Here is a 21,822-nt window from a genome sequence, read left to right on the forward strand (position 1 = left end):
ATGGTGTTAGATTTGAGGGTAGTAGCATATTTTATTGTGAAAGTGATGACGCTCTGGCACAGTGACCCATTTCTTTGATTTCCATTTACTGTTACAGTGATCACCTTTTTTAGGGAGGCCTATGGCTTCCGACTGACAAAACCAAACAAAAGTATCCAAAAAGTATATAATACAGGGAGACAACAAACATTTGGGCTGGATGGCTCAGTTGGTAAAGCGTCAGCCGTTAATCCGTGGTCACAGTTCTACTAAATTTGTCTTTGTTGACCCAACATTGAAATATTAAAGGAACACAATGCCTTGGATCGGTCGAGTTGGTCTTTGAAGTGTTTGAAACCATTTTTATAAAATGCATATGGTTAGAAAGATGTTGTAAAAGTAGAATACAATGATCCACAGAAACATGCCTCAAAATTGCACGGTTTTCCTTTTACCTCGTCGACTAACACGGTCGGCCATTTATGGCCGACCGTGTTAGTTCGCACAGTAAAAGGAAAACCACGCAATTTCGAAGCAAACTTGTGTGGATCATTGTATTCGACTTTTAAAACATCTTTCCAACCATATGCATTTTATAAAAACGGTTACAAACGCTTGTTATAGACAAACTCGTCCGATCAAAGGCAACGTGTTCCTTTAATTCAATACAAGACTGGTTACTATAAACATAAACAGCACTTCATCTATACATAGACTGTATCTGAAAGTCAGAGTAGAGTTCACACAGCAATAACAAGCTCAACAAATTCCATAATATTTTTTTTAAACTAGGCATCTGCCAAACATGCTATCTTTAGGCAATCTGGTCAGTTTACCTTTGACTTGTAACGCAAGAAGGACTATTGTATAAACAGAGGTTTTCAATCAAGCATTGTGCACCAATTGACCCATGAGAGTCAGCGACTCAAGTTCACACAGTAATAATAACCAAGGGACAGGCTGAGGGTTCATGTTTTCGCTGGGTCAAAGATGAAGTTTATAGACTTAGCACAGCTTCATTGCATGGTGTGTTTGTACTGTACAGTTAGTCCTGCTGCATAATACTATTGTTTACACAAGGCCAGTTTTTTTGCAACCACCCCCCCCCCTAAAAAAATAAATAACAAAAAAACAGAAGCACTCTCAACAAGGGAATAAAACAGTTTTAGAGTTTTCCTCAAGGCTAAACGTTCAGAGTAAGACCACTGGCCTGGTGAGTGGCGATGTACATTTAATAATAAGTAAAGATTTGAAGCCTTGAAGTATGCAGAAGTTGAGCTTATTTAGTTTGCAGGAAAGCTGCCATGTACTGCAACAATCTCTTCTTGAAAAATATGGCTAAAAACTTACACTGGATGACAAGCCAGAGGCCAGTGATTCTAACATTGGGTCAGTAAACTCAAGACTAGACAAGTCCAGTGGTCTTGTTCAAATGTTGACTTTCAGTCTAATTGGTTAAAAATTCAATTCTGTTTATTAAAAAAGAAATTGTATGAGTCTTTTAATTTTGTTTAAATTCATTGAACTTGTTTTAATAAATATATTTGATTACACATATCCAACACTACAGCAAAATTAATGCCAGTAGGGAAGCAGAAATGTTCATTTCTAAAATAGGGCAAGAACAAATCATTAAAAAAATATAAAAAATTGCTTGTTGTTTATGTGTTACTTGAAATAAAGTTGTAGAGTGCTGGCTGGCCAAAGTCCTCCGACTAATTTTAGCCTTGGGCCAATAAACGCACAACTGAACAAGTGTATTGGCCTAACACTTGTAAGAGTAGTAGTGTTTTTTATTGAAAGTTTATGGCTTGGTCAACTTCCAATATTGAACATTGACTTTGTAACAACTCAACATTTTCATCCTTGGCCTTCTGTTTTACATAATTATCAACTCCTGGATTTGTAATTTACAGTGAATGCTTTGGCAGGGTTGTGGCCATGTGATTATGGATCAAGCAAAAGGCGTGGTCCTTTTATTGCTCTGATGTTCCCAGGTCTTCTGCTTCCAGAGGCAACAAAGGCAATAGGCAATTTTTCTAATTTGTAGAATTAAATTTGTTCGGTCACTGTCTGCTTGGTTTAACCTATGGAGAATTTGGATGGATTTCAAGGTTGTGTTAAATTCAACTCAACTGCTGTACCTATCATATGCCTATATGTACCTGTGCTACCTGCATGTGCCATGCTAAGGTGTTCGCTGCATGGGCATGGGCTGGGGCCAATTTCATAGAGCTGCTTTTATAAGCAAAAATAATGCTTAAGCACGAAAATAGCTCGCTTATTTTACATATGTTACTGGCAAAAATGTCATGCCGTATACATTGCTTATGACTGGTATTTAGCTGTCGTTTACTTAGCATAACAATTGAGTGGAGTCTTTTCCGGTAATCTGATTGTACTAAGCAAGGATTTTTTTGCTTATTAAGCAACATTTTTTGCTTAAGCAGCTCTATGAAATTGGGCCCTGGTGGTTGAAGTCGCTTACTGTCACCCAGTGACCAATTCTTGCAAGTTGATGTACTTTATTTAATGTCAAAGACCAGTATTTTCACTTGGCACTTGGTGCATCTCTACACGTAGTATGCATAAAATAACAAACCTTTGAAAATTTTGACTCATTTGGTCGTCAAAATTGGGAGATAATAGTGGAAGGAAAAATACCTTTATAAGTCGCACAAGTTGCTTTCAGATGCCTTAAATTCAAGATCTCAGCTGAGGTCTCGAAATTAGTTCAAATATTTTAGTGAGAAATTATTATCTTTCTTCAGAGGGCTGTTTCTCACAATGTTTGGACCTATAGTTTTTATTCTAACAATTATTTTGAGCATTTATCAAAGTGTCCAGTGCTTTTAACATGTTCAAAGCCAATAATATGTACACATATGTGGGCCTGTGAAAAACAGACAGTGACAAAAACCATAAAGTAAGGACAGAGAAAACAAAGGAAAAAATTTCTGAATCCTGCCACCACTTTTTTATTTGTTATGAAATAAAATAATTTACTCAAATGAGATATACCTTTTGATAAAAAAGAGTGGCAGGACACAGACAAAACTATTCAATTAAAAGAAACTTTGCTTTGGTATGATCATAGAGTAAGGACAGAGGTCTGTCCTTACTCTATGGTATGATAGACGGGTGTATTCTTTAAAAGTTTAATACTAATTTTATTAATTAAAGTATAACATTATTATTAATTCCAAAAACCAAGTTCTATTCTATTCATTTCAATAATCCCCCAACCATACCAACATTGTAAATTTTAACTACAATTACTTGTTATCCTCAGTACACATGTAATGTATACATTTCCAATTCTTCCTTGGAAGTACATGTATTGTTAGAGGCAAAATGCCAGCCACCGACCATATGGAGCTCTTGGAGGACTAACACGCAGTGAAAGTTTACTTCAGGTCGAGTTGACCTCGGACCAAATCATACAGTTTATAATTCAATTGTTTTCAGAAGAAAGACAAAGTCGGCAAAAACCAAATGTAAATACTTACCCAAAACAGTGAGCCACCACAGAAGTCATTCCAGTCAAGCACTGGTTTATCCTCCATCGTCTAACTATGTTGCCACCTGCCAGCCAGTCGTTAGTGACTTCTGCAATGCCGACTTGTGACTTACATGTATTTTGACAAGAAGCACACAAACTATAGAAACCAAGTCTGCCGCGCACTGCACATGTCCGCATGATATGCACAGTGCACGTGCCATTCAGTGGGCGTGGAATTACCGTAAACAACGTGAGCGCCCTCTTTTAACGTGAGTAAGTCTTATTTTTTTGCGAGCAAGAGGGCGCATTTTATGTCGACCATTATTTTTTCAGAAAGTGGAACTTTGTATTTTGAATGAGGCAGCCAAGAAAGGGGGGGGGGCAATTTGTCCTCTCCCAACACCCGAAAGATGGTTATATAGCACCAACCTTCTTGGAGAGGGGGGGGGGGGGGGGGGCCCTTGAAATGACCAAGCTATCCCCCTTGCTTCGCGTTACAAAAAATGTATCCAGGGAAAGGGGGCGAGATGGCCCAATCTTTGAACAGAATTGCGCACCCTCCCCCCTCCATATTTATGCTAATGCTTTAATTGTTTTGAGAGGCAACACAAAATCACCCTTCAGCTGCCTTCAAAGATAGTTTACAGTGGAAGAGGGTTCAATTACGTTACCCACTCCAATCCCCGCACCCGAAAAATAGTTGCATAACACCCACCTTACAATGTACATTGAACTGAGGGGACATGGGGGGCGTTGCAATGAAATCATAAGCCTCTCGTATCTTTGAGCACAATTGCAAACCCTCTCCCCTCTATATTTAAAGACTCTACCTTAATAATGCCTTTATTGTCCCCCACTACCCTATACTTAAAGTATTCCAGAAACTGACACCTCCCTCACTCGTTAAAGTCTTTGTTACACAAGTTCCTGAAACAAGGCGGTCTTAATCACTCAAAATAAATACAATCTTTGACACAGAACATTTCTGTTGTCTTCTTTTATTGCACCATAACTCTTTAAAAAACACTTGACAAATCATGTTTTTTAGGCATTTATCCAGCCATTTGACTTTTAAGCTTTCCATTGTACATGTATTGTTTTTGGTCCATTTATGTACGTACTGTAACTTGATGAAAACAAAGATGTCCAATATTAACATTTTGTATGTGTATATACATGTACATGTAGTTTATTCACAAGTCAAGTAAAGTAAGAACAAGTCATACAGTGAATTTTTGTATTGTCAGAAACAGTAAATTCCCAGAGTAATTAGCCAAAGCAGCAAGAGGTTTTGTTCAAAATAAAAAGACCTGTCTTTCAAGACTGATGCTTCGTTTCATCCAGTATTTGTAAAAACAAATAAACCTACGAGTCTTTGTAGTCCACTCCTTCGCCTTATACTTACTTATTTCATTTTGGCAGATTATTCACACCGGAAGAGTCCACTGAAAGGCTGTTGACAAAAATTAATTAACGAAGGCATGTCGATACATAATGCACAGTGACGTACATGTACCCAGAGGGTTGCCCCCCCCCCCCCCCGAAAGTTTCTACAATAGCTGTGTAAGCGCAGAATGCCTAGTAACAAGCAGTATGCAAGTGGACAAGCAAAAGTTCTGTGCTAATCCATTAAAAATACGCAGACTCTTTGCCTGTGGTGGCAGAGCCATGAATTTGGGCCACGGTGACCAAGTCATTAGAGTTGTGGGTTCAAATCCCGATCATAACACTCTGTGTTTTTGGAAAAGACACCTCAAGTGGACACTACTGGTAATAACTGTTGTTTTTGAGAAAGAAATAATTTCTCACTAAAGTATTAAAATTGAATTAGAGACCTCAGCTGAGGCCTCGAATTCAGGCATCTGAAAGCACACAACTTGTGCACCACGGTGTTTTTTCTTTCATCATTCTCCCGCAACTTCGACAACCTATTAAGCTCAAGTTTTCACAGGTTGTTATTTTATGCATGTTGAGATACACCAAGGGAGAATACTGGTCTTTGACAATTACCAAGGGTGTCCAGTGATTTTAATAAGAATTGCTTATCATCCAGGTACCTGCGAGGGTGTAGATGTGTTGATGTGAATCATTATCAACATGTGCACTAATTGGCTGCCGGTGCTGCATACTCCCCAGGAGTTGAGTCGGTTTCAGGAAAGAACAAGGCCCAAAAGAACAGGTGTCGTAATTTCGCGAGGCGCTCGGTAAAACCTTGAAAAGAGCCTAGAAAAAAACATATTGATTCTAGTATTGGATATCCTAAACACAGTTGATGATAATTTGTTGGCGGTTGAAGATTTTTTTTAAAGGCAGGGACAAGATCGTATGAAAAAATTCAACTTGAATTTTAAATTTCCTCTTTGTGCAAAGTGATAGCCAGAGGGGTGTCTGTGTGTCTTTTGGGCTATCTGTTTTAAATTTGGACTCCCTGTAAATGTAATTCAAGTGAACAATTTGGACACCCAGGATTTTAGGAATAATAGATAATAGGTTCCTGGAATGGGGAAACATCTTGACAAACCGCAGGCACATGATAACATTCCTCGAACAGAGGAAGAATAAAAGCAATTTACCTACGTACAAGCAAAACCCCACACAACACTCCAGAAAAAAAAGAAGAAAAAAAACTTGCCTAAAGCAAACAAACAATACAAGATGAACAAACACAAACACTAAAACATGTACGACAGAACTAAAAATAATCCACTTACATGCACAGATTAAGAACCAAGAATTCTCAAATTTGACAAAACTGCAAGTTAAATCGTTGACTTGGGATTGTCAAACTTTGAGAAAACTACAACTCTTCGGTTTTGTCTGGAACTTTGCAGAAGTTCTTATGTAAAGATTTCAGTTTGTAATAAAAAGAGAATTTTAAGGGACAATTTTTTTGCACACTTTTGTTTGCCCTGTAGGAAATATTGCCAAGAACAGTACTATCATCTTCAAAATCAAAGCATTTGTAGATGCATCTTTCTTCTGCATGTTTTTGGGGGGTTATGCATCTTTCTTCTGCATGTTTTTGGGGGGTTATCACCAGCACCAGTGATAGCACATACTTACATGTACACAAGTTTTTTTTTTTTTATTTTTATTTTTTTTTTTTGGGGGGGGGGGGGTTTTTTTTGGGGGGGGGTTCTTTTTCTTGCTCAGTCTCTAGACCAGAAAAACTGAAAAACTCATCTCTCTAATCATTGAATGCACCCACCATTTCTGAACAGCACTGCTCACCCAACACCTACATGTATTCTCAGCACACCAACCACCCTCCAAACCAACTATAGAGTACAGACTGAGACTGCATCCTCCATGAACCCCCATCACAGCTTGGCTTAAAACCAGGTGTTTCAGTACAGGAAACACCTTGGCAGCCCCTCTCACCACCACGTCATCCGCAAGACGTCTTCAGGTGAGTACCAAGAGGCACAGCTGAAGACCTCTACCAAGCCTTCCACTCCCCCGCCAACACCAAGACTAATCTCAGCTCGCTAATCTCAGCTCGCTACAGGATAATTTAATCAGCATATCGCCATTCCTGCAACAGCTAACACTGCCAATGCGGGCACCTTAAACTGCTAAGAGACCGCTATCTCGGCTACAGTAATCGACCAGCAACTCTGCCTTACTGCACTGCCTGATGGCGATACACTGCATGACTTTATTATTAACTGCATTACTGCCTTATCAGGTAACTGCTTCCTATTAGCAAGAAAACAACAGAGGAAATGGCATGTTAGAATATACAGAAACACTTGGCTTTTTAATTGGGAAAACAACACACAAGAAAACACAACCATTAAATTCAATACTCTACAGTGTAATAAACAATGTGGGAAAGAGTTTTGTTACTTAATTTGGGAAAAAGTTTACAGACTTGTCAAACTACTCTGGCTTGTACTTAAATTGGCTTTGTCATCATAATCGAAGCAGGCGTGTGGCTGCACATTGAATTATGAACTCTAACTAAGCAACTGCACACACATGCCCTTCCTCCCGATGAAAAACATGTGCGCGTGCAGTAAACTGGGTGAGTATTAGCCCAGGTAGGACGTCAGCTGAAATTCCGTTCATATATTCATAGTGTCACTCACTATATTCTCAACGAGTTCACAGCTAACAAATATATCCATGGAAGAAATTATTTCTGAAAATATGTCGAAGTTCTGCACTGGCGATGTGATCATCATGTACCAATTGATAGTGTGAGCCCAAAAGCCCACTGTGAGTACAGTGCATTATCTTGCCGCTATTCGCCGCCAACTGGGTAGGTGTAAATTGCTCGCTGACTATTATTCATCGGCTTAGTGGTTGGATGACGGCGATTTGGCTGCAAATAGTAGACCGCCAGTGATCAGTGCAAGAAAGTGTTTACACGGAAGTAAGTTAGTACACGTTGTGGGAATGGAAAATGCCAGTTTCAATTTTCTTTTCACAAAATATTAACATCAAAGCAGAAAATTCAACAATTTTAAATAATGCGGGCTTGGAGTACCAACTACAAGGAACTTGTGAGTAAAAGTTCAGATTCCCGAGTTAGGTAGAAATATTTTTAAAAACAGTTTAAACTTTTTTCGCAATTGTTTGGGACCTTTATACCCTGGACTCTGTCGCGTTGTCTGCAACGGAGGAGTCCGACCTGGGCTCATGTGCAGACACAGGCCTGTTTTGCTCACGATGACACAGCCCCTGTAAGTTTTAAGTTAATTATACATGTACATGTAGTTGCTTACATGTAGTCACCTGTTTGTATATTGGGAGTAATTACATAAAGCACTAATTCTTGAACAATTATAAGTAGGGGTTCAGCTGCCAACAATCTAATTTTGTAAAGTATTTTCGGCTGGTAACTCATTTTCAAACAGCGTAAATCTTCTGTGCTCGATATTTGTTATAAAATTGGAGTTTTCAAATGTCATACGCTTTGAGCAACTACAGTGGCATAAATGTGAAATTTGTTGATCTACTTGATATACACACAAAATTACACAAATCCTTTAAAAAATTTAGCCCAATTACAAACACTGACTTTATACGAGTAGCTACAGAAGTATTTCTCATCGAGTATCAATGTACTTGCCAAAGTCATATTTGCAGATTCAGGCATATGGTACAGTAAAGTTATAAAACTAACTTGGAGAAAACCTTTACCGCTGGAATGAAGTTTTTTTTAAAGAAATTCTAAGCAAAACACATGCTGTACAAGGGATACGTGTAAATCTAAAAAATAACAAAATAGTAGTTATTTGCCAAGTCCTTTTTAAGCGTTTAAAAAACATTGTAATGACACAAAAAAAGAGAGAATATTACGCCCTAATGTCTGTACAAAAATCATGAAATAAATTGAAATTCCGCAGTCTTGTAACCTGTTTAATTCATTCTTAAGATAGTGTCTAGTTAGCGTTGATCCAGTCAGTGCATTTGCTTAAAACCAATTCTAACCTCAAAAGTAGATTTCAAAGTAGATTTCAAATGTAAACAGAATACATGTAGATAATAAAGCACAGGTGAATTGCAAATTAAAAATACAAAACAAAAGTGATATAAGTGACTGACTTTCATATTAATATCTGCTGAACCTGCGGTGGTACTTGATTCAGCGTACTCAAAAAACATGATTAAAAATGCCACATTTACTATCCAGTTGTTTTCTGTGAACAGTGTTCTTTACAGAAACATATCACAATCCAATTCTGTGTATACAAAACAAGTGTAAAAGCAGTTCTATTTTTGATATTTTTTTTCTATACTTAACAATAAAAAATAAAAAACAATAACAAATAGTCCTTCGTGATTATTTTGTGAATTAACATGCAATGGAAATTAAAAAGAAAACAATCTATCATTTTGACCTTTGAGTCGGCATCAATGCTCAAGATGATGCAGAAAGGAGGCCCTCGTGTGACTTTATCCACTCGATGGTTTCTATTCTCCTTTGATGGATCCAGAGGGGGAGCGAGAGCGTGAGTGGGAGTGGGAGTGAATCCTCTGTCTCGGTGACTTGGATCCTGACCGAGAACGACTTCTGCTTAGGCTTCGCTTGATGGGTGAACGAGATCGTCTCACAGGGCTGTGGGAGCGATGGCTGTGGGAGCGACGACCATGACTGTGGGATCGGCGACTGTGGCTGTGTGATCGGCGGCTGTGGCTGTGGGATCGCCGACTATGGCTGTGGGAGCGGCTCCTTGAGCGTGATGGCGTCCTTCGTCTTCGACGGCGTGGGGGTGATGATCGTCTTGGAGAGCGGCGAGGTGAAAAGGATCGTGATCGGGACCTGTACAAGAAGTTATCACAAAACAAACAGTTTCAGTACACTCAACATTGCCCACTGTGGTAAATAGCGAGGCACATTGCAAAGATCATGCAATAGTTACAAATTTCATCCATCCAGTTTCTCCAACAAATGTCAGTGACAGTTTGTTGCCTCAAGAAAAATCACAAAAGGCCTAGGCCTATATGATATGTACGAAAAATCGCTCTAAAGGAAAACTGCACCACTGGGTTGACATGCACGATTGTTGATTGTGCACAATGTTGTCAAAGGAACTGTGAGGGAAAAAGGGAAACAGACTGCTTTTATTCCTACGTTCCCACACAAAAGTACAGACAGTATTTCACTTTTTTCTTTGCATATCTACCTCATGATTTCTAATTCGTTCGGTCATCAAATAAATAGAAAAAAGTGAAAAAACAGGCAAGCGAATTTGGTGTTTGAAATTGTTATATGCCACTTTCCACTCATTTTGTTACCAAAACAAAAATCTCATTGGACCACGGAAACAAAACAAGGTAGGGTCTAAAGAAACAATACTTTTTCATGTCATGATTAACAAAAAAAAGCAAAATACAGGATTTTAACTTAAGTTTAACATTTTTCTGCATCCTACTTCCTGTCACCTCTTTTTTCACTCATTTACAAGAAGGAGTAGCTCATGAAAACATTGTAATTGATTGGTGTATTAGATAACAATTTACTTCAGAAAATCATAAAAAAGACATAACAAATGTAAAAAATAAAGTTATGTTTTTTGTGCCAGGAATTTCTTCCTAACTAACTTCCTAGGTTTATTAAACAGTTAATTTTATATCTTCCTCCTTTTTCGCAAGAATATCCTGGCACATTCTCAGGTCAAATTCAAAAGTAAAATAGAGGGAATCCAGGGACTCTCTCTCTCTCTGACCTCTAATTCTACCTCCATGCTCTGACTGTCCATAGTCTTTTTGAATTTTTTTGTTTTACCTTCCTCCACGGCGTCCACCACCGCCACCGTAGCGTCCTCCTCCGCCGCCCCGGTCATTGTATCGATCCCCTCCTCCGTAGCGGCTTCGCTGGGGCCGTTTGTAGTCCGTACTCGGGCGACCATACCGGGCCATCTGAACCCTCAAATCTCTCCCATCAAGCGCAGCTCCGTCCATGCAATCCATCGCATCCTCAGCATCGCGTTTGTCGTAGTATCGAACAAACGCAAAACCCCTGCTCTCTTTTGTGTAGCGATCACGTGGAATATACACGTCGCCTACATCTCCGTAGTTGGAAAAAACTTTACGGAGGTCTTCGACTTTCGTGCGATATGTGAGATTATCTACCTTCAGGGATGTCATGCCCTCAATCTCTGGAGGCCCTCCGCTGTACGACATCTTCTATCAAATACCTCAGTCCTCCAAAATGCTTAAAATTCAAAGGAAACTCGAAATAATGGCAGAAGAGTTTTACTTCCTCCTCCGGTTTTGTCTTCTTGCACGCTCTGCACGCTTCAAAATGGCGCTGGCTTCGCATTTCGTAAAACTGGTAACACTCGTGCAAGCATCGATAAAAAGCATTGTGTTGCGCCGGGTATCAGCGAAAAACCCATTAGCGTTAACCTTGAGTAAACACCCAGACTTCCGTGTAGGTTGTTCTATACCAAACAAGAGCAAGAGATTAGGGGTACTAACTAAAATTCTCATTCAACGAAAGTGATTACCGACGGCTGTTACCTGCTGACGATGTATCAAAGAAAATTGGCGGGAACGAAGTATTGAGATGGGCGGGGCAGCCCAGGCAAAGAGGGTGCGGTAGCAAGGGCAAACTGTTTAGAAACATGCTTTTAAAGGTAAAACCCAAATAAACAGAAAACAATGTTCAGAATGTTGACAGAAAACACGAGGAATGCAAATAAAAAAGTCAATCAAGTAAATTTAAAGCTGTTACCCGCCAGTTATAAGAGGGGTGTTTAATTGGAGCTAAAGCTTTAAAAACACCAAAACATACAAATAAAGATATTTTGATACACAAATAACTGTCTGGTCCCTTACTTATTTCCTCCATGGTATATTAGACCAATGTTCAGGACAAGGACATGACCCGCATAAAAAGAACAAATAGCAAATTTAGGCCCCAAGGGCGTAAATTTTACCAGAATAAAGTTACCAGCAAAACTCTGCTCTTGTACAATTTCTCACTGGTTCCTGCTCATTTCTGCTAAACGGAACATTCTTAAGCACTCGTTTCCGCTTAAGCAGCTCTAAGAACTTGGGCCCTGGATTAATGGGTAAAGTTATAAAGACTCCTGAATCCAATACTACCTGATCCTAATCGGGTCAACAAATTTTTACCATGGATTACATTTTTGTACAGGGCCAAATTTCTGAAAGCAAAACACCCTTTCTAAGCACAAAAAAAGCTTGGTTAACAGAAACTGGCTACCAGCCAAAAAGGAGAAATTGTTTGAACAGGTGCCTAACTAATTGTTTGCTCAGAAATTTTTGTATTACAATGAATTTGAATTTTAATTATTATTGTAATGTTTTACTCCAGACTTTTAATTATGGTACTGTTCACGTAATAGACCGATCCATTAAGCTCCGCCCCATTGCGTATTGACCGATCACAACGCAACGATGGTCCGATAAATAAAGTCTGACATGCGTGCACGTATGCTTGGCGCACACGCGGAGTTGTGCAGAAAGGCATAGGAGAGGCTCATGTGTTCTTGCTCACACGTGCGTCAGGGGCAAAGCCTAATGGATCGGTCTATTCTGCAACTGGCAGCGATTTGAATAGATTTTTAACAAACCATTGAACAAAAATAATAATAAAATGGGGCTGTGATTGCCACTCAGACAATAAGGCCCATTATAGTGACCTCCTGGGACCAAGAACCAATTTCTGAGTGTATAAACAATAAAAAAATAAACAAAACAATGAAAAATAAAAATGTCCATTATCGCACAGCTATACAAAGGTTTGTTAACATATTATTCTTACGAAAGCCGAAACGCAAATCCTGCTCTGGTCCATATATACAAGTTAAAACAAATTTACAAAAGTCTCTTATTTTGTCTATAATATAAAGAGTTGTCTATACATACACAAACATCATATTATTTATATTTCTATATTGCAAACTAATTTGACAGATGCAGCTGAATGTGGTGATGATAATAATAATATAAAGACATTTGTAAATTCACTAATGCAAAAGTGTTTCTAAGCGCATAAAGAGAACAATAAAATATACAAAGCAGATTACAAATAAGCAGCTTCAAACTAATGGTTGATTATAAATGCAGCAATAAACAAAAACATAAACAAAGAGATAAATTGCAACTACTTGATATGCTTAACTGATTTCAGTTAGTTTTATATAGAACATATTTTTCAATAAACCCAATTTGACAATTTAATTAATAAGTTGTCATTCTTAAAGATAAATCAGAGACAACAGTAAAACAATCTGTTTAGGTTTTTCCCATGAGGGGTTTCGTACACAATCACTTACTGCTGATTTTACTTTGTAAAATCTTCAGGCACAATACAATGTTTTCTTGCACATGCCATTATTCTCAGAAGGGTTTGATGCTGTCGTTGGTTTTTGGTTTTAGAAGCCTATCCTACAGCAACTTTTGATAGTTTTAAGCATTGTGAGAAACATTTCAATTGGTGGCTATGTAAAAAGATATCAGTTTTGATGCCCCAAAATTTGAATATGAGAAGCGTTATAGACTATCAGTGGCGCTTCAAAATTTACTTTTGCTTTTAAATTACAGGATGTTAAGTATAAAAAGTAAACTTCCAAATACAGACACAATCAATTAATTTCCTTCACCATTACATTTTATACCTTTAAGTAGTATTGGAATTAATGTTGCCGCTATTTCGCAATCTAGTGTCAGAAGTAGAGTGACTGCCCCTCGCACCACTACTACCCATGGAATCCTTGCTCCTACAACACAGGAGATTCCTCAGCCCCTGTCTCCCCTTCTTACGCATAAGAACAAAGAAAATGAACACTGCTAAGCCAATGAGAGAGTTCAGAATCGCAAAGATGTACTGGAAAGTCACAGAGAAGATATCAATGGCCAGGAAACCAAAGATCCATGTTCCACCGAGGAGGATACTTATGGGTATCATGGTGCGAGCCTGACGGAGGACAAGCTTTGCCCGTGTCTCTTGACGAGTCAGGGTGCTCTCGACGCGCTGGCAAACTAACCGACGGAACACTAGAATGTAGATGAAGATATTGAAGAGGAGAAGTGCTCCAACTGGCAGCAATACACCAAAGTAGATTGGATTCCCAGGAGAAAGAAAACAACTGATGGATAACAACAAAAACACATACAATGTTTAATGCTTCAAACAAAGAATTAGACATTCAAAACTTCAATATAACGTTACCTTTTGGAAATAATAACAATAGAAATCACTTGCATGTTTAGAGAAATGACTCCTTCAAAGTAAAATGGATGGGATAATTTTTTGCCCCAAAAAATTGAATCAGAGAAAAGATTCATGCATGAGGCTTTCTTAGATTTCTAAGGGTTGGGTGTCCATTTACTAATACTGTGGCCAGAGATGCAGTTGGTATCCGCTGTTACTTCCGCTCAAACCCAGTCCATATGCAAAAGGCTCTGATCTGTGGTGGGATTAGAACCGAGGTCCACAAAGGTGAACGTCAGATGGAGAGAGAAACCATTGAGTCAACCCGATGCCATAAATCTTGTATTTTATGAGCCTTTGCATTGTTGGAAATACACGCTTGAACAATGCACAACACACTTACACACACCCATCTTGTGTGCACAAAGAAATTGACTGCCCAAACAGTGGAAATGGTAGATGTGCATTCTTAGGAGGTGCGTTCCGCATTGTTCCGAAAGTGGTCTATACTGTATGAAGACTTTGAATTTAAAAATGATTTCTTTGATCAACTTACTATTTTCCCTCTGGAACATTCCACTGACCACTGCCAAAGTAGGGTACAGCCAATGAGACAAACACAATCAGGGCAGGTACGCCTGTGACAAAACAAAAAAAGAGTGAACGTTTAAGTGTGTGTAGCGCCGAACTAAGGATATCATTTCAGGGGTGAGGGAACATTACAATACAATACAATACAGTACAACAGGTTTTTATTTTTCTGAAAAAGACCCTTACCAGCACAAAGAAAAATATGATCTTTGTCTTGCATGCAATGATAAACAAGATTGTATCAGTCTTTTATAAAACCCTTTTCTCAGAGGAGTCAAAGCTTTTAACATTGTTTAAAAAGTTTGGTTACTTATTGTAACACAAAACCCAATGTCCACAGATTAACATCAAACTAACACAGTTTGAAGATAATGATAGTTAGAAAGCCTCCCTTAAAATATTCCTTGATGAGGTGCTGTAGTTTTTGAGAAACGAGTAAAACAATGTCACAAAAATAATTTTTGTCTCAGTTTTAGCACGTAAAATGTATTTACCAATTTTGGTATTATTTAATAGTTTTAGTATTTAATACCAAAACTGATAAACACATTTTACATGCTAATATATATTTCATTTGAAAACTCACCCCAGCAAAAGATCATCATTCGCAACAGATATCCCCCGACCAGATTGCGGCGGGTCAACACCAGCAGGTAGAAACAAATGGACGCCTCGGCTGATGACCAACAGACAGATGAGAGAAAGAAGTAGTGGATGAGAGCAGCGAAGATGATGCAAGCGACTCGTGGTTGAATCAGCTCAATGCCAACAAGGAAGACTCCATAGAGCAAGATGAGAGACACACACAGATTCAACAAAGTCTTCTGGGGTACTGACGACAGATCGCTGAAATTTAAAAGAAAAATAAATCATTACCTGAATTTTCTATTAACCCAAATCTTTTAGTACTATAGTCACTGTAACTTTTATCAGCTGTTATTAGTGAAGTAGTTGTAATAGAAACATTCACCATGGAACACACTTACCCAAGGCCAGTGATCCTGACCCACAAGCCTACTGCTGGTGTAAAATACTGGTGTCAAAAGGCTTCCCAAGTGAAGGGGGCTCATCAAGCCTCCCATGAGCAGGGGCCTCAAACCTCCCATGAGCAGAGGGGGCCCAAGCCTCCCATGAGCAGGGGACCAAAGCCTCCCCTGAGCGAGGGCTCAAGCTTGCCATGAGCAGGGGGTTCAAGCATCCCATGAGCAGGGCCCAATTGCAAACCTCCCGTGAGCAGGGGGGCCAAGCCTCCCCGAGCAGTGGGCTCAAGCCTCCCATGAGCAGGGAGTGAGGGCTCATCAAACTTCCCATGAGCAGGGGGCCCAAGCCTACCTTGAGCAGGGGGCTCAAGCCTCCCATAAGCAGGAAACTCAAGCCACCCATGAGCAGTGGGCACAAGCCTCCCTTGAGAAGGGGGCTCAAGCCTACCCTGAGCAAGAGGCTCCAACCTCCCTTATAGATAGACAAACTCACCTTGAGGTCAATGTTGTTAGGATGGTAAGAATGAGAGCTGCAATGGAGATACCACATCCAATCTTACTTAAGATATCAAGCACTAGATCCATTGGATCACCTCCATGACTCTAAATATAAAGAATGTCAAAATGCGGTGGTTCAAACATTTACTTACTTTGACTTCAAGGTTTAGTCTCAAAAGTTTAACAAGGGCTCACACTTACCACTAGCTTGGCATACGAGCACCATTTTCAACTAAAAGCCTGGTTCATACTTCCTTCAACTGCAAATGCAAAGCGAATTTTGACGCCACAGGGCTGTTTTCACAGCAATAGTTGCACAGGAGTTCAGCACATTTCAACTGTTGAATTATTTGTTGCGTATTTGTGTTGTCAAAATTTGTATCGCATTCGCATTTGCAGGAGTTATGAACCAGGCTTTACCCTGTGGGTACCAAGTCTCTTCAAGATGTAAATGATACATTTTAACAGGGACTCAAACCTACACTCAGCTGATGAAACACCAGTGTTTGTGTTCAGTGCTCCAGACTGCTTGGCCAGAACATGCCAGACTAACTGTCTGAAATTCGCAACCAAAATGGGGCTTTCTTTGGGGATTGCTAAAGACCGGGATGCTCCAGAAGCAGTTTTGTGTACACTGTCCCACAGGGACAAAGGAAAGAACATGGGTGATGCAGAAAAATGGTTCGTACAATCATGCATGCAAATTCAGGAACACAGAAAAAATATCTTGAAATACTTACAATCAAAATTGCAAAGTTGGTCAGGTGATCACAGTGGCATACTTTTGCCTCGCCTACACCTCTGTCCTCGGCCAGACGACATCCCTTTGTTGACCAACTACCAACTGAGTTACCTGCAACCAATGTAGGATCCCAAAACACACAGATGCGATCGGCAGTGCTGGTGTTCTAATAAGAAAGAAATTGGGATATGATTATGGAACGTTGGAAAGAGTGTGGGTTCAGAGAGTAAAATCGCTCACAATTAATGGCTTCGTATACAATTTATACTGGTAGTTTTATAGGCCCTTATTAAATACCCAATTTAACATTACGTTGAAAACCTTTGAAAGGAAATTGCAAGTGTAATTTAAACATTTTCTTTGGAAATGTGCGGTGGTCGAAAACAGAGTGACTTTTCCAGTGGTGGTCACAGGTGGTTAAGGGAATCCTGATTGCCAGGTGGATTTCCGGCAAACAACCACCGTGGGCTGAACCCTTGGGTATTTGAAAGAGCATAGAAAATCAACAGTTAAACCAGACTTACATTTAGCGGCCTAAATGAGGTAACAACCGGATTTGTCAGATTCGTCACTCGTTTGTCTTGCCCTGAAAGAGTTCCAGAAATCACTCGACCGTCCACATAAAGGCCTTTAACTTGTGCTACCTGGAAGAGCTTGGCGTTCTGGTACACCACAAAATTGGCCGAAGAATTTGCGATCCCTGAAAAATATATGATCCAAAACAAAAAAACAATCAAAGTTGGTCATGACAAAAGTTTCATGGTGGGGAGAATTTTGTAAGTAGGGGTGAAAAGTTTACAAGTTGATACAATCTAGTCACGTTTGCAGTAACGTCATGAAATAATAATAATTTGGGGGGCTAATCGTCCTTACTCGCAGCTAAGAGCTGAATTGCGAAGGACGCGGCTACAACGTGTTCGAGAAGCAGGCATGCAACGGCGCATTCAGCTGCCAGCCACATCAACCCATTATGACCACGGAGCACAGCCAAGATCGAAAGTGTTTGATTTTGAAACTTTGCATGGTGGAGATACAATTAAGTAAGGTTTGCAGTAACACTCCTAATGCATAGACAGATGTGTAGCGTTTGAAACTTTCATGCATTTAAAAGATTGCATATGGCAGCAATCTTGTATGGTTTCTAGTAACATCATACAAGACATGCATGTGAGTAGGATTTGAAACGTTGTGACCCGTGGACATACAATCTACAATTTTGTAGGTAATGTTTGTGGTGACACTTCCAATGTGCTGGAGTTGGATTTCAAACTTTATATTGTAGAGAAACAATCTTGCAAAGTTTGTGGTAGGGATTTGAAAAACTGCATGATGGTGAAGCTTCTATTATTGTGTATTTCCTATTGGGGATTGTTTTTCCGGCAAGGACATATTCACTCCAGATTTTTTGAGCTATCTCAAAAACATGTTCACCTTTTGCAGTAAAACTTTCGTGGGTTAGTTTCATTGTTTCTACATTTAAAAAGGATAGTCAAATTTAAAGGGTTAAAAAAAAAAAAATTTATACAGAACCTTTAAAGCAGTGAATACATAGGTAAAATGCAAAAGTAAAATTGCATATTAATATAAAATTTATGTCTTTAATCGGTACAAAAATGAAATTTTTGTATAATATCGCCTAGGACATTCAAATCATAATCACAGGATTCAACAAATAAGGAATAGCAATGTGAGAAGACACTAAGGCAAGGCAAAATGGACAAAACCGGTACTAAACACGAACAACTAAAATAATTTCATTTAAAATATGAATTTCTGCATTTTAAAGAGCCGAGCACTCAAAATGCAGTTAAAGAAACGAAAGTGTAAAATATAGGCCTACCTGGTGTGAAAGCTTCCTCTGGTATCAAAATGGATGCTTCAGCTTCAACCACAGGTATCTTATCATCGCCAATGAATAATTTTTCATTATTGTTCAGTAAAGTTTCATCAATGTTGCCATCTTCAGGAATGGTAGCAAAACCTAGACTCTCACTATCACTCTGTGGACTTGAGTTTACGACCAGTACTATAATGTTTTCTCTGGTTAAACTGATGTCGTCACGTGGGTTTGTCAACTGAGATTCAAACGCTTGTAGGATCATTGCTGAAGCCGATTGGTTCGAGGCGAAACTCTCAGCTGCGACGTTCAAGATGTTGTCTACAGTTTCGATAACCATTTCAGTCACCTTTCAAAGAGGATTTGAAAAGACAACTTTAAAGATCTTACAGCTAAAATATAACCTTTTGCATGAGCCACAATTCACATGTATGTTGTCAGTAGTTCTTGACTGTAAAAGTCCTGGTGATCATCTTAGGTTATATTATGTAACTTTTTACATTACTGTATGTTTAAGCGTTACTGACAAAGAGTGGACCTGAAAACCCCCCACTTAATTTAGGACTTTGAAACACTGTGTGGACTTAAACACAACCACACAGTGTTTGTTACAGTGTTAAAGACAATGTGTTTTAAGTGCACAGAATTATAAAAGGAACAAAGTGTTTATGCAAAACTGAGCTGTGAGTGTGTTAGCCTTTTGTCAAGGCTTTCTTGACTTGGACAGCTATCCCAAAAGCGTCTTGCAGGGGCGACCACGCACTGAGTGGCGCAGGCCTTTTACAACTTCATTGCGGTTTCTTACATTTTTCTTTACAATTCTCCACTTTTGCTAGCAAATTGGTAACAAAAATCCAAACCAATCAGAAGTGATTGGGGTCAGCAGGTCCACAATGGATTTATTTATAAAACGTTTTTGGGAAAGTCTGTGATTGATTGTGCTTACACGTTCAGCACTTTGCATATAAATTATGAATAATGCAAATTCATACTCTATGAATAATTCATTAACAAAAACCACCAAAATCAGGTTGAAAAAGTCGACTCGCGGGAGTGGTCTCCCCTTCCAGTCGCTTGGGGATTGTTGCTCTATTAAGCTGTCCGAGATAGGAAGGCCATGACAAAAGGCTATGTGTGTAGTAATAAGGGACAATAACAAAAGAGGACACTACAGTCCCTGGTTGGGTGAAGATCCCTATTAATTGAAAACTTTGTACAAAACCAATGGGAGCTGTTGCTAAATAGTTAAATTACAAAAGATGGATATAGTGGTCCCCAATAGCAGGTGTTTACATACTTACAATAATAATAATATTGAAGTCTTCTTTAGTGCATGTATCTACCAAACAGGGTACTCAAGGCGCTGAGTATATACAAACTTTCAGAAAGATAGGTTATTGCAGTGATGAATTTTGAGACCCAATTAGTTAGCACCTTATAAGGGTTTACAAGGTGCTACGGCGCATACAGCAGCCACAGCCAGGAACATCGGGGCATACCCCTTCTCTTTTCGATAAGTGCACTGGGTTCTTTTCCATGCGTTACACAACACATGGGACCAACGGCTTTACGTCCCATACTAGTGTGGGTGTGAGGTAAAGGGGGCCAGTGGTGGATTCTTACCTGAACTGAAGGGGAACCAACTGCAGCGATGCTTTCCATTGTTGAGCCAATAGAACCAACTCCATTTGTTTGGATCCTGTCATAATAACCTGTTGCATTGGCCAACACAGCAGCAATCTGTTCAACATTCTCCTCATCTACAGGGACCTGTAGGGAAAGAAAGAACCGCATTCATTAAAACAGTTCTTTTCACATGAAGACAATCAACGCTAACTGATCAAAATGTTTCCTTTCATCATACTAAATGTTTAAATGCCTTATAATAATAATAATAAAATAGTAATAATAATAATAATAATAATAATAATAATAATAATAATAATAATAATAATGAAGAGGGGGAAGACCATGAAGAGGGGGAAGAGGGTACATTCCGATAGCATTGCTCTGCCAGATGGTGCACAGTTGAGGGCTTTGGGTGAGGAGGAGAGTTATCGGTATCTTGGTGTACTTGAATCGGACCATGTCCTTCACAAGGAATCAAAGGTAAGGCTGAAGGCAGAATACATCAGGCGTGTAAAGAAATGTTTGAAGTCTAAACTAAACGGGGGGAACATGATTAAGGCGATTAACACATGGGCCGTGTCTTTGATGAGGTACAGTGCGGGTATTGTCGAGTGGACTAAGGAAGATCTAGATGTCACTGACAGGAGGACAAGAAAACTAATGACCATGCATGGCATGCTACACCCGCGGTCAAATGTTAGTAGACTCTATCTTCCGAGGTCAGAGGGCGGAAGGGGGTTGCTTAGCGTGGCGGACAGTGTTAACATCGAGCGCAGAAGGTTGCATTGTCATGTCAGAAGGACCGAGGAGAGCTTGTTGAAAGTTGCACAAAGGTACACGAGGGCAGACGAAGTTGGGCCGAAGGAGTACAAGAGGGAAAGGAAGGAGGAAAGACATCAAGATTGGAGGAACAAACCACTTCATGGCCGGTTCTTGAGGTGTACTGAGGAAGTGGCCAGCAGCAAGTCATGGAATTGGTTAAAGAGTGGAGAACTAAAGAAGGAAACAGAGGGCTTGATTACTGCGGCGCAAGACCAGTCTCTAAGGACAAATGTAATGAAGGCAAGGATAGAGAAAGCAAACGTCTCTCCTATGTGTAGAATGTGCAATAAAGCAGAGGAGACTGTATTTCATATTGTTAGCGAATGCAGTAAGATGGCCCAGACGGAGTACAAAGGAAGACATGACAAGCTGGCCAAGGTGATTCACTGGGATCTGTGTAAGAAGTATGGTGTCAAAGTGCTTGCAAAATGGTACGACCATGTTCCGGAGAAAGTTGTAGAGACCGACCAGGTCAAGATCCTATGGGACTTTAACATTCAGACCGATCATGTTATACAACATAGGCGTCCGGATGTTGTGCTATTAGATAAGACGAAGAAGATGTGCCATCTCATTGACATAGCTGTGCCAGGTGATACAAGGGTA

At 39.5% G+C, this 21,822-nt stretch overlaps 3 protein-coding genes and 1 long non-coding RNA gene across 5 annotated transcripts in view; all 4 read right to left on the reverse strand.

Moving 5' to 3' along the window:
- The window catches only part of LOC117293029 (multidrug resistance-associated protein 1-like), a 43,515-nt gene extending 39,836 nt beyond the window's left edge, over nt 1-3,679 (reverse strand). Inside the window, 1 exon segment of the mRNA XM_033775236.1 lies at nt 3,489-3,679. Within this exon segment, the coding sequence (XP_033631127.1) occupies nt 3,489-3,545 (57 nt within the window). The 5' untranslated portion in view covers nt 3,546-3,679.
- A 784-nt stretch (nt 3,680-4,463) lies between these two features.
- Nucleotides 4,464-6,581, reverse strand: LOC117292101. The gene is made up of 2 exons (XR_004519253.1): nt 5,539-6,581; nt 4,464-4,934 (listed from the first exon to the last, which is right to left on the reverse strand). It is a non-coding gene; the product is annotated as an uncharacterized LOC117292101 (long non-coding RNA).
- A 27-nt stretch (nt 6,582-6,608) lies between these two features.
- On the reverse strand, nt 6,609-11,239 carry LOC117292703 (serine/arginine-rich splicing factor 2-like). Of its 2 annotated transcripts, XR_004519313.1 has the most exons (3): nt 10,719-11,239; nt 9,331-9,752; nt 6,609-7,180 (listed from the first exon to the last, which is right to left on the reverse strand). XR_004519313.1 is itself a non-coding variant. In XM_033774843.1 (2 exons), exons 1-2 carry the CDS (start codon nt 11,114-11,116, stop codon nt 9,404-9,406), a joined length of 747 nt encoding a protein of 248 aa, XP_033630734.1. In that variant the 5' UTR covers nt 11,117-11,239; the 3' UTR covers nt 8,975-9,403. The 2 variants fall into 2 exon arrangements, 1 of the variants encoding a protein (XP_033630734.1); XM_033774843.1 differs by lacking the exon at nt 6,609-7,180 and having other exon boundaries at nt 8,975-9,752.
- A 412-nt stretch (nt 11,240-11,651) lies between these two features.
- Nucleotides 11,652-21,822, reverse strand: part of LOC117292854 — a 31,605-nt gene continuing 21,434 nt past the window's right edge. The window contains exons 17-24 of the mRNA XM_033775024.1: nt 20,389-20,535; nt 18,769-19,114; nt 17,453-17,628; nt 16,927-17,094; nt 16,182-16,291; nt 15,295-15,554; nt 14,674-14,755; nt 11,652-14,052 (exon numbers count right to left, since the gene is read on the reverse strand). Of these exons, the coding sequence (XP_033630915.1) occupies nt 13,584-14,052; nt 14,674-14,755; nt 15,295-15,554; nt 16,182-16,291; nt 16,927-17,094; nt 17,453-17,628; nt 18,769-19,114; nt 20,389-20,535 (1,758 nt within the window). The 3' untranslated portion in view covers nt 11,652-13,583. The remainder of the gene's footprint in view (nt 14,053-14,673; nt 14,756-15,294; nt 15,555-16,181; nt 16,292-16,926; nt 17,095-17,452; nt 17,629-18,768; nt 19,115-20,388; nt 20,536-21,822) is intronic.

The sequence above is a fragment of the Asterias rubens genome, chromosome 7, assembly GCF_902459465.1.
Source record: "Asterias rubens chromosome 7, eAstRub1.3, whole genome shotgun sequence".
Classification (NCBI taxonomy): Eukaryota; Metazoa; Echinodermata; class Asteroidea; order Forcipulatida; family Asteriidae; genus Asterias; species Asterias rubens.